The 16,832-nt window shown below is 37.1% G+C and overlaps 1 protein-coding gene across 4 annotated transcripts in view; it reads left to right on the forward strand.

The window, feature by feature from the left end:
- Positions 1-16,832, forward strand: part of SIPA1L1 (signal induced proliferation associated 1 like 1) — a 200,234-nt gene that overhangs the window by 145,541 nt on the left and 37,861 nt on the right. For all 4 annotated transcript variants that reach the window (XM_033061860.2, XM_033061859.2, XM_033061862.2 and 1 more), the window contains 4 exons: positions 6,022-6,125; positions 7,216-7,373; positions 11,869-12,445; positions 13,541-13,815. In XM_033061860.2, the coding sequence (XP_032917751.1) occupies positions 6,022-6,125; positions 7,216-7,373; positions 11,869-12,445; positions 13,541-13,815 (1,114 nt within the window). The remainder of the gene's footprint in view (positions 1-6,021; positions 6,126-7,215; positions 7,374-11,868; positions 12,446-13,540; positions 13,816-16,832) is intronic.

Genomic DNA, 16,832 nt, shown 5'->3' on the forward strand with positions numbered 1-16,832 from the left:
AAAAAAAGTTCTTGCATTTGGAATCACTCATGTGAAATACCTGTTTATGAGCTTAGCACATGCTACATTCAGTTGTAGATCTGTTTAAATTACTTGGGGAAATTTTGTCTTGTATTCATTTCTTTGGGTACTGGTGCTAACCAGTTCCTATGGAGATCTTTTGCTATTTTCCTCACTTGTAGCAAAGGAAATGAAATAAGGAGTTTGATTCATGAAAGCTGAAAAACATTCATTGGCTTTAGTGCAGCAGAAGCTGTGGTCTTATCATGGGTCTCCTGGCACAAATAGCGTACCTTGCTGTGCATTAATGCTCCATTTTTCTATATTCTGTCCTTAATTCCTACAGCAGTTGTGTTGCTATCTCCTCAGGCTGTTCCTGACCAATCTGATCATCAATCCTCAGAGACTTCTAAAGCCTCTTTTGGTTTTAAACCTAAATTAATATCTATTTTGTACATACTTAAAGTTGAGCCTGCCTTTTTTTTTTTTTCACTTGCAATACTTAGGTTCTCTCTGTTGTAGTTCCTCCCTTGAGAGCATTTCATAGACGCATAAAATGGTTTGAGTTGGAAGGGCCTGAAAGATCTTCTCATTTCAAACCCCCAGCCATTGCCAGGGACACCTTCCACTAGAGCAGGTTGCTGAAAGATCCATTCAACCTGGCCTTGAACACTTCCAGGGATGGGGCATCCACAGCTTCTCTGGGCAACCTGTTAGTACCTTACCACCCTCACAGTAAAGAATTTCTTCCCAATATCTAATATAAACCTGCTCTTCTTCAGTTTAAAAATCATCCCCCCTTCTCCTATCACTAAATGTCTGTCCTTGGGAAAAGTTCCTCACCAACTCTCTTGTAGGAATTCCATCCTGTTGAATGGAACCTTTAGGTTGACTGAATATCTCCTGGTTTGGAGAGTTATTTTCTTGTCAAGAATGTTTCTTCTCCATGTTGAGATCTGGCATATGTTTTTTACATTGACCATTCCGCTCAGCTCAATTCTGTATCTAAAGATACAAAAAGTCTTTAGGTGAACACTGCAGTATGATCATAGAGGACAGGAAATCTTCTAAATGGAGGATTTCCTACATTTCCTTTCAGTCAAGGTTTACGACCTCACATATGTGCAACTTCATCAGCCAGAACTGCTTAGGAACGCTTTAATTGTCTGAACTCTTTGAGGTTAGCTTGCCTGCAGGATTACTGAGAAAACACATGACTATGTGTGAGCATGTATGAGTTCTTAATGAGTAGGTTTAGACAGCAGCAAATGTGAACAATGGCAGCAAACTTTTCTAATTGATCTTGATGGTGGTATGTTCTCCTTTCTGCCAGTGTGCAAAGCACTGATGGAAATGCTGAAAGAGAAGGTGCTTTGGAGGCACAACACTCAACTCTTTGGATAGCTGCATTTGGAAACGCTTAAAGCATAGTCTATACAGGAAATGGGGAAAAAAACCACTTTGTGATAGGGGAAATTCTGAAGACTGGAGATTGTCACAAGAGCTGCATCTCAGGTGTGGGGAATGTGTGAAGAGCAGAATACAGCCAGGCAATACATTTTTGATAGCTACCCTAAATAATCAGTTGGTCCTCTTGCCTTGGCCTTAGCAAGAGAGACCTGCAAAGGAGGAGGTTGTGGTTTTTTTACTGTGACTTAGATTTATAGGTTTTTGTTGAAACAGCTAGGTATACAGCTTGGAAGTGAGCTTCTCCATCTTCCAGCTCTGTGCTCTTCTGTTGCTAGTTCTTGCAGTCTCACTACTCAGGAAATTTTCCTGTGCGAGAATTCTGTTCAGTGGCAGAACAGTTGATTGCAAAGATGTGCTTAAAAACAAATGTCTATTCATTGACTCGTCACAAAGGTCAGACCTCTGTAGACTACTTTGCTAGTTTCTGTACCTTTGACAATGTTTTGCAAGCTGTAGAAAGTAGTTGCATGATGTAAGATGTGGAAGGATTTTTCTCTGCATGGAGATGAGCTGATTTGTATATGTACTCTGGAAATATTCACAGTCTTTTTACTTTATGCAAATTTAGAAAAGTAAAGTTACTCCAGCAAAAGGCAATTTCAGAACAATTTATCTTGGAAATTTTTAGAGTTAGGGTCCTAATTAGTAAGTATTGATACCAGAGCCAATTCCTTAGAAGGAGCAATCTCATGCATGCTATTAACTGAAAGCCTATTTAAGTGTATTGGATCCTTCAAGGGCTTTAGTTTTGGATCTCTGCCAGTACCACTGTGAAAAAGAGATGCTACTTTTCAAGTTTTGTTTGTTTATTTCTAGAATTACCAGAGGGGAAACAGTCTATCTCCTGGCAGCCTGCAGACTCTGGATAGGAAATAGAGCTTGAAAATGTCACCTATCCCACAGTGACTAGGAAGCTTATGGGCAACACTTTAAAGTAATAAACATCACAGTGATCTTTCAAATTATAACTTCAGTCGTTTTACTTTATTTTCCAGTTGTAATGCATGCTTTATTTCCCTCCCCCTCACTTAGTCTTGTTTCTCAGTATTTTAAATTGGTAAGGGGGATCAGCTTGATAGTGCTAGGCCTGGTAACAAGGATTGTGTGTCCAACAGAATGGTAATGTGGTTGATGCGGGAAATAAGGGAAGTTAATTAATTAGAGTTGGGAATTTTATTATTATAAACTAAGCTAATAATGGAAGGTTTCTGTACTAGATGTTTATATACTGCATGATTTTCTGATTAAGACATAAGAATATAAAACCATGAGCTACTAAGTAGATAATAAAATGTAGGGAATGAATGGACTTCAAATTGATGTTTTATTTAGGGGTTGTCAAGAAACCACAAAGTTTGTAATGAAATAGATTACCTTCTTAAATTGCACTATATGACATCTTTCCGGCCTTGTGGAAATGATAGACTTACTCTTGGGTCTGAGACTTGTTGAGAGACCAATGAATCTTAAGATGTTAAGTTGCTTAAGAAGCAGGAATAGGGATGGAGGGAAGTCCATCTGCATTTGTGTTGCACATATACTTTCGTATGGTACAAAATAAAAGATTCTGTCCTTGTCTCAGTGTGAAAACAACTTGGGTATTATAGAATTTGATCATGAGTGCTTGGTGTAATCCTTGTGTCTCACAGAAGTGCTATCCTTGTGTTGACAGCTGCTGACAAAGCAAAGGTAGAGGGGAGCAACATTAAACTCTGAAAATATTTGTTCTTCACCTTTTGTTGTGAGCCCTTCTGTAGTTAGTAGTAATGACTATCCTACCTTATCAGTGTAACTTACTTTTTGTTCTCCTACAATTCCTTGGAATGTTTTTCTTTGAAACAGGGAGTCAAATTTTCTACTCATAATGGTTTTTATAGAGTTCTCTAGCACAGACGTTAAACTGCTGTAGAAGCAGGCTGACAAAATCCTGTGGATTCAGTCAGCAGTATGCTGGTGGTGTCAGCCATATTTTGAGCATTATTGGTATTAGGAAAAAAAAAACAACTTCAAATGTGAGTCTGTTAATCGTTGTGAATATAGCTGAGAATCATGGGAAGGACAGAAGACTACGGTGGATTTTTAGGGATGATTAATGATGGAAGGGAAAAAGGATCAGCTACTCAGCTAAGATTACATTACAGATGCAGTAATGGGGCAAGGATGGGAAAGCATCATGAATAGCTATGCCATAAACTGGTGGCCAGAGGGGATGTCTTCAGTGTAAAAAGGTGCTAATGAATTTGAAGATCCCTCAGGCCTCTGTTAAATAGAAGGAAATTAAAGTAGATTGCAGTGCTGGCTTGCAGTTTTGACCTTGAAATGATGGATATTATTCTAGTGCACAGTCTTGGATTTTATTGCAGTAGCTGTGATTTGATTTAAAGTAAACACCTGCAATTATGGTGGTGTACTTCAGGAAAAATATGATGAACTTCAAAAAAGCTGAATGGTGAGAGAGATGTACAGTCTGTAGTGTGTATGGATTTCTGTTGATAGTTAGATTTGAATAGGATAGATTTAAACTGTAAAGTGTTGGGAAATAATTGGAACTATTTAATGTGTCATTTGGATTGTAGCCTGATTATTTAGTTTGCAGAATCAGTGCTGTTCCCGGAAAACATTTTTCTGCCTAAAATTAAATCCTGCCAGAAAACTTGAAAGTTTGGCTTAAATAAGTTGATGTTCTAGAATATTTTTTGTCAGAATTGCTTCATTCTATTGCCCCAATCCTTTTGAGCCCCTTCCCCTCTTTTGGGGCCTGCCTTCCCATGTCTCACTTCCCTATCTTTCTGCACCTGCTCCTCCCCATTTCTAATTATTTATAATATTTTTGTATGCTCAGTTTCTAAAAGATGATGTACAAATCAGACTATTTACAGTTCAACAGATAAAGCTGTTATAAAGTTGCAATGATGTTTTTGTGACTTTTGGGTATATCTGCCTCCTTGGGTGTGCACTGCAGTGATCAACCAGAGGACAGAAGCTGCTGTGAACACAGTGTGAGATTAAATGATCCCCTTTCAGCTAATTAGCATTAAAAGGAAAATAATTAGCATATCTAATATTAGTATTAGATTATTAAATATTAATATTTAGATTGTAGGAATCTTTTCTTTCTAATTCCCTTTTTATTATAGGTACATGATTTAGAAGTGCAAAATCTCTATGTGGCTATAATATAGAAAACTTTCAATTTCGTGTTACAGATAATTTTGTGTTTGATTTACGGTAAAGCTGCCTCTGTTTTATTATTCTGAATCTGTAAGGGAACAAACTTCTTGAAGTTCATACTCAAAATCTGGGTAAATAAACTGTATATTTGTTACTGTAAATGCATCACAATTCTCAAATCTGTTATCTTCCTAGTAACACGATCTCTGCTAATGAAAATGCCAAGATGCAGTTTTTAACAGCTTTTTAAAATACATTGTTATAAATAGCTGGGATTATATAATTTAGTAGTGTGTTTATATAACTTCAAATAGCCAAAATGCTTTTTTTCCATATATAAAGCTAGTTATTTTTCAAATTGTGCTTGAAAGCCTGTGTTACAGGCTTTTTGCATTGTAAACATAAGTTGTATTTAATTGAATATACTCTCTACTTTATCTTTAAATGTGTTACTGTTTAAATTAATGGCACATTTTTCATGGTCACTTTTTGTGTGAAAGAAAATGAAAACAATTTCACAATTTGTCTATAATCAAGTGTTGTTTTCAACCAACACTTTGTAAACTAATATCCTCCTCTTTCTTTTTTTCTTTCTAAACTTGATAATCCTAGTTTTTATAATTTTCTCTCCACATGGAAATCTCTGTCCACACTTAATTATTTCTGTGGCCTGTTTCTGGATCCCTTCTCTTTCTTCTGTAACTTTTAAAATAGGGTGTCCAGAACTCAAAACAGGTGAGATGACCTTAAATTAATATACCAGCATCGTAATGTCATTTCTGTGGGCTTTTTCCATCAGCAGTTACAAGCATGTTTACATCCTGTTTGGGGTTTTGACTGTTCCTGTCCATAAAGCAGCTGCTCTAGTGAAGGTGCTACCCGATTTCATTATAGTTAATTTCAAGTTCTGATGTTTATACATAAGAGAACTCCTCCTGTTCTTAGTGTGTTATAGGTCCTTTGCTGTTTAATTATGTGTGAGATAATTTCATTTTCCGTATCCATTTACCTTCCTGAAGTCTTTTTCACATTCCTTATAGTTCAGTTTCATTATGAGATGTTGGGTGATGCCTGAAAATTTTCAGACTTTGTCATCACTTTTCATGCTTACATAGGTTTCTTCAGGGTCTTCTGGTATAAATTCCCTATTGCTAAGAATTTTTTGTCTGGGAAAAGTATGCAAAAGTGCACAGGCTGTCTTTATGTGGCACTTGCTTTGGCAAGTGAATAAACTCACTAAGTTCTTAGTTGCTGATATTTCAGCTAGGATTGAGGATGAATAAAAATTGTCTTGGCTGATTTTTTTTTTTTTAATAATAATGAAACTTGTTTTAAAACTGTTTTTTAAAAATACTTTTATTTTCTATTTTTGAACTGCAGCTGATTCAACAGGTACTCACTCTCTGTACACAACATACAAGGACTATGAAATCATGTTCCATGTTTCTACTATGTTGCCATATACTCCAAACAACAAGCAGCAGGTAAGATGGGCTCAGAAGTATTTGAACTATTGAGTATTTACGACAACTTTAATTTATTACTAGCAAAAAGACCACTTAAGGAATCAAAAGTAAAGGTGGCTGTCTCTGTGTCAGGGAGATGAGCAAAACAGATGATTGTAGGTACATTGTAGATTTTTCTCTATTGGACTGGTTTCTATTTAATTGTGCATTACTTTGATGTAAATGGTATGCCATAATGTCAGTAGCACATGTCAGAAGGACCACAGTGTACCAGATGACTTTAAATCATTTTAACCCTTCTAGCTAAGTCAATTGCCCTTTAAGGTTTCCCTTCAGCAAATTGTAATATGCACAGAGATGGTCCAGCACACTACACAACAATACATGAGTCAAGATCCTTTAGTTCCCTTTTTTTTTTTTAACAATCTGATACTATTTAGGCTGAGCTGCTTTATTACACTGAATCTTAATTTTTTTTTTACCTTTGTATCTGGTTTTGTTAAACAGTAAACCATATTGTTTTGTATGATGTATATGCATTTAATTCTAGAAGTGGTGCTTTGTACTTCTGCAAATAGAACAGATTTTTGTTTTAAAAGAAAAGATAACATAGAATTCTTTTTAGTTTGCTTTTGTACACTAAATGTTCTACTACTCCGTAGCTCACCTTTTCTTACACTGTAGTCTTGTCTTTACTGAAAGAAACCTTCCAGAAAATTATTTACAGCATGTCTTAAGGACAATGACAACTTGTTTACAACTTTAAATAGAACCTACCACTGGCTTGCAAAAACATGTGAAATGGGGGACGTTTTCCTACTTCCATGATTACTCTTGATGCTCACAGGATTTGTTTGTCCCCTTTGCTTAGCTTAAAATTCTCTTGTAACTTCACCCTCTGTGCTACGTATAGAAATGAAAAAATTATGAGAACATTAGGTGAACAACTAATTCTGATACTTGCTATATAACCCTCAATTGTTTATTTCCAGCTTGAAGTATCACTTGGGAAAAAAAAGAGCAATAGTAATTTATAATAATGAGAAATAAATAATTGGAAATATGCAAAAAGTCTGTTTTAACCTTTTGTTTTTCCCCCTCATTAAAGCTTCTGAGAAAACGACATATTGGAAATGATATTGTGACAATAGTTTTCCAGGAGCCTGGAGCACAACCATTCAGCCCAAAGAACATCCGATCCCACTTCCAGCACGTCTTTGTCATTGTGAGAGTGCACGGCCCCTGCACTGACAGCGTTTGTTACAGGTACTGATTGCTGCATGCGCTGCAAACAGGGACTTTGAGTGCCAAGCCTGCGGTCATTCTTCTAGACTCTCAGTAGAGAAATGTAATCAAAGATGAGGGCCAAGGAAGTTTTGAGTCATGTGAATTTAGAACTCTTTAAACAAATGAATAGACACACGAATAGGTGGTTGAAACAAGCCCAGTGAGGAAACTGCTACTGACAGGTGTGAGTACACACACACGTGTGCACGTACACTTGCATATCAAGCATTTGGAAATTGTTTTAGAATTGTCTTGTCACTTCCTTTTTATTCTCTTCATAAAGAGTATGCTAGAAGAATATTTTTGCATTGATAGAAACAGAAAAACTCTTCAATTGTTTGCTTAGATAATTTGGTTGTCTGAGCTTACGCTCCATTTTTGAAATTAAGACAGTTAACAAGTTTGACTTAGCCTTTCAGGAAGAAGCTAAGCTCTCTGAAATAGCTTCATTTCTTCTCTCATTTCAGTCCAACAAAGAAATGACAAAGAATTATGCAGGAAAAAATAAAGTCTTAATGTGACCTGAAAGTCAACGTGATTAAAATAGAAAATGGTAATTGATAGTAACATGTAATAAATTTCAAGATGATATTCCTGTTAGTATACAGTAATTTCACGATTATAAGCCGCACTGAGTATAAACCGCACTTCTGGGTTTCAGCAACTTTTTGGTTTTTTGTCCATATATAAACCGCACCTGATTATAAGCCGCATGTTACAATACAGAGTGTGATAAAAGGTATCTGTTCTATCACCATCTGTTGAGGGTGGGGACAGTGATCCTTATCTCAATGGCAGATACTCTGCTAATGGGCCATCCATTGAAACCAGGCAGGGCATTGTTCTTTATCTTTTCACACCCCATCCTTCCTCCAGCGAGTCATTTGCTGCTAATGGCCCATTGAGTCCCACTGTGTGACTGATAAAATTACTGCATCCCATTGAAAGTTGCTCCAGCCAGGAGGAAGAGCCCAACATTTCTTACCAAGAGAAAAATAGAGATTTTGGGACACTAAGGTAGCCCCTTTCTCCACTGGACTCCAGTGGAAAACCGGATTTCTCCACATCACCCCTGGACCTTTGGAGGGAAACTGCACCTTGTACAGGAGCACTGCTCCAACTGAGCCACATCTGTCACTGCAGGAGGATGCAACCACCATTTAATGGGACTGCTACCAACTCCCTGCCTGACGGGGTGTCAGATTGTACTCTGACTTTGTCAGGGTTTGGAGTTTGTCTCTTTGTAGTACTGTATTTCTATTTTGATTTCCCTAGAAAGGAACTGTTATTCCTAATTCCCATATTTTTGCCTGAAAGCCCCTTGATTTCCAAATTATAATAATTTGGAGAGAGGGGGTTTACATTCTCCATTTCAAAGAGAAGTTCCTGCCTTTCTCAGCAGACACCTGTCCTCCAAACTAAAACAGCAACTGTTTGTTCTTTGTCCATATATAAGCCGCACCTGATTATAAGCCGCACTTTGGGTTCGGACCAAAATTTTAGTCAAAATGGTGCGGCTTATAATCGTGAAATTACTGTAATTTTTTAAACTAAATTGCAAGCATATAGAAATAATATTTGAGTTACAATTCTTTTTACTATCAATGAATTTTCTTACCTTTATTATATACTGAACTCCTAAAATACTTTCATTTTAAAATGTTGACTGATCTCAAAACTTCTATAAAGCATTTTAATTGAGAATATGAAATGTCAGAGCAGTGGATTTAGAGCATGTATCTTGAAATGAGGTAGCCTTAGAATTAACTTGTTTTTGCTGAAATACAAATATTCACAGAAGTATTTCATTAAGGCAAGTGCTTATTTAGAGGAAAATCTAAGACTGCTGTGTATGAGTTGGTGTTTTCATTGTTTTTTGCGTACATATAGATGGCTTAAAGGCTTTTCACTCCTCAAAAGTTTTTGGTAAAGTTCACAGAAATTTCTGAAATTGATGCTGAACTTTGTACATGTATTAACTCCTGGACTAAGAATTTTTGTGTTGATACTCTTTTTCCCGGCACCTTATTGAAAAATTCAAGTGTTGCATAATTTATGTGAATACCGCCTTTTCTTACACTCATAGACATACGTTTCAGCTCTTACCATGTACAGAAAATTATTTTGAAGCAAAGGGAATGTAGGAAATGCATCCACAGGGGCTGCAAATACATCTTCCACTTGAATTGCCTATAACAACATAGATCTACTTTTGTCTGTTACTTTAAGTAATATGACTGCATATGTTTCCCCCTTTTAAAGGGCATGGGAAAGATTGATGTAATAAATTCTAGTATCTCAGGGTTATTTTTTTGACCTTCAGACTCCTGAATCACCTCATTTTTCAAGTGTTTTCAACTACAAGGTCTGGAACTTCATTGGTTACTTAACAGTAATTTTGGCTTTAGTGATGGTACAGGCTTAAATTTTAAGGGGAGGAGAAACAGGTATGAAAAATAGCTGGGAGAATGTCAGTGTTCATTTTGATGCACAAGACCACCATAACATTGTATGTTCTCTGTACTGTCTTTAAGATTGAAATATTTTTTTTTCCTGTCCTCTCAGTGCAAACACTTGATTTAAATTTGTAGAATTCTATTATGAAAAGTTTTTCTAGGAAACTTTTCAAAGTAAGTTTGACCTCTTTTTCACTGATATTTTGGAACAGTTTCATGGATTCATAGTTCTAGACAAAACAGGAAACTATATAGCATAAAAATGTACTGGAATTTATATTTTAAAACTACATAAAAGGAATAAAATCAAGCACTGTCTTGGCCAGTGATTCTCCCTCCTAACTAAGATAAACAATATTTCAAAAGTTTGGCATCTCTGAGCATTGCTTGCTTTTTAAAACTTCTCTAGCATGTGTTAAAGATTGAATTCTTATCCCTGGGATTCATGATACTGAAAACTGAACCAAACAAAATCTTACTGGTAGTTTCTGGTAGGTTTTCATTGCATCCAATAATTGTGTTTAATGCTTAGACTTCCATTTCTTAAAAACAGACCCTTCAGGAGGACCATGAAAGATGAGTCTGATAGTTACTTCATGAGCACCCCCTGTTGCATACTTTGAGATATACTGGCATACATTTGGAGGAAATATGACAGTAATGTCATCTTTCAATATCAGTTGCCAGAAAATATAATAATTAGAAAACAAACAAATGAAAAACCAATTAGGAAACCACCCCAAGCAATTCAGAACAGCAAAAGCAAAACAAACAAACCAACCATCCTACTACACAAAACCAGAAGATACAGTTGTAGATTGGGTGACTTAATTTTTATTTTTGGTTTTTCTGTATGCCCCCTCAAAAGATTTACTCTGAAATCTTAGTTACTGAATTTTTGGGGGAAATTTCTCTGACTATGTTTAAGAATTCAGATAAAATCAAAATGTGAAAGTAATATCAGCCAGTATTAAGTGAAACACCACATACTTTTCTAATGTGATCAGGTTTTATCCTATCCTTCTTTATTTCCATTACCATGTTATCTTGACCAAAGTTAGTTAATGCTTTTTGAGATCTAGTTAGAGATATGTGGTAAATCCTGTTTGAACTGTTGGAACATTTCTTGCCACAAAACTATCGAAGTAGAGTTTCAGTCTCTTAGGATAGTTTGCCAAGTGAATGATACTGGATTAGAATGTCAAATATCCAGTGGTTCCAAACAACTCTCATCTGATTTATATCAAAAGAGAATTGAGAACAGCTAAACTGGTCCCTGTTGCCTAAGGCAATCTTATTGTCAGTCCATCACTTGGTACAGGAACTAAAAGAAGAGTAGGAAAACAAAGTATCTGTTCTTACTGTGTATCTCTGAACTTCTCAGAAGTTTTTTATTTCTGGTATTTTTAGAGTTGTCCCTCTACCCACTGGCATTCAATATCAACTAGTGAGATGTTTTATTGAAATGTAAAGCAGTAGTGTGATGTATATATGCATTCAGTCACCAGATGATTTTTTAGTGCAACTGGCCTTGTGAGATGACTTCATTGCCTTTATCTTTTTCGTGTGCTCATTTAATCTATATTTCTAGTGATCATACACTTGGCACTGCTTTCAGATGAGCCTTTCAGCATTAAGTAGCTACATTCTAAGCTAGACCTTCTAATAGTGTGAGTTAGAGATTTTCTTTTTGTAGCAAAACCAAACAAAATTCAGAACTGCCATGTATGAATGATTACTTATCAAACCCCCCCCCCCTACAGTTTCATACTTGAAGCTTTTTTTAAGCTGTGGTAGTGGGAATGATTCAAAAATGCCTATGTGCAAAAAGGTGGCTTTCTGTTTATACAGTAAGGAGGGGCGTAACCTCCACACTGGCAACATTAATATGTAAATTTAGACGTATTGCTGAGGAAAGAAAAGAAAAATTGAGAGAATGTACTGTCTGTAATCAAAAACTGCTTAATTTACCTAGAGTGAAACACTGTGTTTCTTCCTTATTCTTTTATTTCATTTAGTGTTGCTGTGACAAGATCAAGAGATGTACCATCCTTTGGCCCACCTATTCCAAAAGGTGTGACGTTTCCTAAATCAAATGTGTTCAGGGACTTCTTACTAGCCAAAGTCATTAATGCAGAGAATGCTGCTCATAAATCAGAAAAGTTCCGCGCGATGGCCACCAGGACCCGGCAAGAGTACTTGAAAGACTTGGCAGAGAAGAATGTAACCAACACACCCATTGACCCTTCTGGCAAGTTCCCCTTCATCTCACTTGCTTCAAAAAAGAAGGAGAAGTCCAAACCTTATCCAGGAGCAGAGATCTATAGTTCTGGTGCTATTGTCTGGAGTGTCCATGCAAAGGACTACAGCAAGGGTATGGAAATAGACTGTCTCCTAGGCATCTCCAATGAGTTCATAGTCCTCATTGAACAGGACACAAAAAGCGTGGTGTTCAATTGCTCTTGTCGAGATGTGATAGGGTGGACTTCAACTGACACAAATATCAAAATATTCTATGAGAGAGGTGAATGTGTTTCTTTGGAGAGCTTCATCAGCAACATTGATGACATCAAAGAGATCGTCAAAAGGCTGGAGGTTAGAATGTCTTCTCTTGTTTGGTTCCCCTTCTTTGCTTTCTCCTCTCACCCCTCAGCCAAGTAAAGCTTCAATTCAAATAAAGCCTGAGATTCCTAAAGCTACTTTAATTGCTTATTATAAAATTTGGAAGGATTTCCCTGCTTCTATTTCTCAAAACTGAATATTGCTGTTACTTTTATCAGATATCAACTAGTCTCACCTGGCTGTGTGTGTATCAATATATTAATATATTAAAAAGACCAGATCCTTCAGATGTGTAAGTTGCTCCCACACAACAAGTACAGAAGTGTCACATTATTTCTTGTCGTTGTTTCCCTTCCCTTTCTCTGTTTTATAGGCTTGCTGTATCTTGTTTCAAAGGAATCTGCAATATCTTTGAGACTAACTTATTATGTTGCCAGCAGGGTGCCATCCCAAACCCTGCTGCAACCTTCAGATATTCTCTGAATGCATGTGATAAACTAAAAATGCAGTGAATCATGGTATCTCCTTATAAAACATCTGTCTATGCTCATTTTATATCCAGTTAAGTTATGTAAGAATGTGCTAAATTTTACTTTCTTTACTGTAATTTCACCACTGCAGTTGTATTACAACTACAGAAAAAAAAGGAAATCTGGGCCTTAAGTTGCTCTTGATGATATTCATGGTACATGGAAGATTTGGCGTAGTCCCCAGTTTACTGTGCTTAGTAGCTGCATGCTAGCACATTGACTGAAAAGTAATTTTGCCATTTCCTGAAACAGTCAGAAATGGAAAATGGTTTTTTGGTTACTAAAGTGTAAAAGACAGAGATGCTTGTGTAACTCCATGTGTTTTTCTATTGTGTGCTGCCATGTATCTTCAAAAATTCCTGTGGTTGCAGTAAAAATTCCAAGGCAGAACTTGAGTAACCAGATTCTACTGAAAATATTTGTTTGAGCAAAAAGACTCATTTCAACTGAATATGTACCTAGGACTGCAATATATATCCCTTGATCATGTCCCACCATGATCCTTGGGAGTTGGTTGTTCAAAACTTGAGCCCCGTGACCTCTGCTTGCCTCGGAGGTGTGCCAATGCATTAAATTCTGTCTACGTTTCAATTCCCAGCTTGTGACCAAGGGCTGTGAAACAGTGGAGATGACCCTGCGCAGGAATGGCCTGGGACAGCTGGGTTTCCACGTGAACTACGAGGGCATTGTGGCAGACGTGGAACCCTACGGCTACGCCTGGCAGGCGGGGCTGCGCCAGGGCAGCCGCCTGGTGGAGATCTGCAAGGTGGCCGTGGCCACCCTGAGCCACGAGCAAATGATTGATCTGCTCAGGACATCGGTGACAGTGAAGGTCGTCATTGTCCCTCCCTATGAGGACTGCACGCCACGCAGGTATTTTGCAGTAGCTGTGTTTGCTCTGAAAATTGTATCTTGTTTTGTGGGAAGAACCCCCACAGAGTGTTAACCTCCAAAAAAATGCGGTAGAATTATAATACAGCATCCAGTATATTAAAGTTGGAAGAAGAGAGCAGGAAAAACTGCCCATATTCTGTCTCCATGCCCTCCAAATATTAATTGAAAATTTCATAACGTGTGAAGGAGTTCATGTAGCCATGGAATTTAACATGGAAATCAAACAACTTTTTAGTCATTATTGTGTGTTTAACATGTATCAAAATTGATTGCGCACGTTCCTGCCTGCTTTCCCATTTGCTAGTAGATTGTACTGCCTGTGGATATAATTCTTGAAAGCTAGGAGTAGACTTACGTGCTTCTATTTTCACAATAAGTAAGACTGTAAATGATGAGGGTTTATCAAAGGAATGGATCTGGTCAGAGAAATTGCTGCAAATGATAATTCTTCTTTACTCCATAGATCTTGTTGCATCTCTCTCGCTTCCCGTCTGTACTAAGCCTGAAGTTCATGGCAATTATATTGCTGCTTTTATAGTTTAAAACTGTTGCTTCATCAGAAATAAACAGTAATAGATGCTTTTTTGTATACTGGACATTAAGTCCCTCCATTTTTCCTGAATTCACACCAAAGCTTTTTTAATTTTTATGAGTTCTCAGCGTTGTCTGTAGCCTTCAGCCACATCACTAAGTCTAATCGCATATTCCTGACATCCAGTATTTGTATCCTAGAAATGCTGCTATATTATCAAAATGGAATGATGTTTACTAGAATAAATTAGCCTGCAGGCAAGCTGAAAGCTTAGTATAGATTTGCCAAGAAGCAAGTACAGTTAGCAAAGTTCAAAGGGTTCCTTGGAGTGAGAGACCAAGAGCATTTTTGCACAGCTATTTTTAATCAGCCTATACCTCTGTAGGTGTAATTGCTAAATCTTTGTATACTTAAGACTAGAACTGAACTTTAACACATATTTATTATATTGATATGAAGTTGTGTGTCTGAGAAAAGACATGGTACTTGTATAAAAGAAAAATCCATGTTTGTTCCTACTGTAAGCAACACTAACTCCTTTTGTAAATGCTAGCAGAAGAGGAGCAGAGAGAAAAGGAGTTTTATTTGTCCTTTAGTTGTCAGTGGAAAATTGAATACATGTCAGGGATTAAAATGAGCAGTGGCATAAGGTCACTCATGAGATATTTGGAAAGCTTTTGTGCAGTATTTAGCAGCCTGGGCAAATGGAAAGTTCAGCTGCAATCATCATGAAAGGATTAGAGCAGAAAAATCAGTGTGGAAAGTGCAGATCCTATTATTTCTGAACTAAATTAAATACAGCCAAAATCAGGCTTACTTTCAGTGTATTCAAACCCTTAGCAGTAAGATAAATGACTGCACTTTTTGAAATACTGTACTCAGAGTTTTGTTGTTGCTGTCTAGTGAGAAAATGTTCATGGTGGGCTATTGCTAGTGATAAAATTCCATAAAGCAACTCTTGATCCCCACCCTCATTTCCTCTACCCAAAATCATAAAAGTTCAAGAACTGTCTTGAGTTTGTGGCTTTCTTACATGTATTACTAGAGACTTCAACTAAGTATTTGCACAAAGCAGTTTCTCTTTTGACAATCAATTTTCTGCAGTTGGAGTCCTTTCATTGTGTCCTCTGGAGGTCACTGAGTATTTCTACTACAGTAACTCCTACAGACCATAACTAAAATGAAGATCCGTTCTGCTTGGAATGCTAAATTCATATGAGAAGCAGTTCCTAGCCTAATAAATTGGTTGGCATGAGGTTGGAGGAAGATCAGGGGTGCAGTTAGATAAGCTGACTTGGCAACAGGCACATGTACAAGGTCAGTTGTAGATGCAAAAATATATCAATTCACATTCTCATGCCATGTGCAGAGCCAGACCTTGTTATGGTTAAGTCTCTACTAAACCATGGTTATTAAAACATTGCCACTGAACTCATTTAGTGGACTGATTGCTGACCTTGAAGCTAAGGACACAGCATGAAGAGGAAATTCCTACTTGTTAAATGGTAAGTACAGTGCAGGGGGAAAAAAGAGAAACCCAAACGAAGTACATAAGCACTAGATAAAGAATAACAGAGACAAAATGTGAAGAGAAAAGAAAAAAACAAAGGATATCAATTATCAATATTGTAGTTGAGTTGTGAGTGGCCTTATGTCCTGCTCATCCCTTTCTACCGTGCAGTGGATCAGAGTGGCCTGGGAGACTGTCAGGTGAAGCTGACCTACATGTGCTTCAGAAGCACACCTCTGTGCCTTCCAACTGATAATTTAATTTAGACATAAAGACTGGAGGGTAGACCAGCATAAAACCACAAAATGAGCATATTGTTGGCAGCAAGACCTCAGCATTGTTTCATTTTGTCTTTTCCCATTAGACTGGACAACTTGCTTATGTCAGCATGGTCAGATAACAAGTTCTGTCTTGTTTTTGTTTTTGCAGGGAAGATATACTAGTATTTCTCACGCCTAATGGTATGATTGCTTAGATGAAGAGCTGTGGGTTCAGAATTTTGCACTGATTTTTTATTTTTCTTTGCATTAGAGAGTGATGTATGTAGATAAAGTAATCCTGAATCAAAAATACTCAGTATTCACTCGGAGATATATCCATTTGCCAAGCGAAATACCAAAACTTGCCTTACTCAAGTGGAAGATCACGTCTTTTTTCCAAGTGCCTTGTTTGAAATGTATGCAGAAGTTTGCCCTGCTTCTTATGTAGGCTGCATTAGCTTATGTCCTGTTCTAGTCAGATTTTTATGCTGTGCTGTTCCTCAGGAAGCAGTGGGCATCTTTGGGGTTTGGCATCTACAGTTTCTAGCAAATCTTTTCATAATGTGCAAATTTATCAAATGAGGTACTCCAAATCCAAAGGTGTTTGAAAGTTATGTAAAGCACCTTATTTCATGTGACTCTTGTCTTTTAATGTCTGTGCATCAGAAAGGTGTGTCTCAAAAAGAACAGACAT

The sequence above is a fragment of the Catharus ustulatus genome, chromosome 6 (genome assembly GCF_009819885.2).
Source record: "Catharus ustulatus isolate bCatUst1 chromosome 6, bCatUst1.pri.v2, whole genome shotgun sequence".
Classification (NCBI taxonomy): Eukaryota; Metazoa; Chordata; class Aves; order Passeriformes; family Turdidae; genus Catharus; species Catharus ustulatus.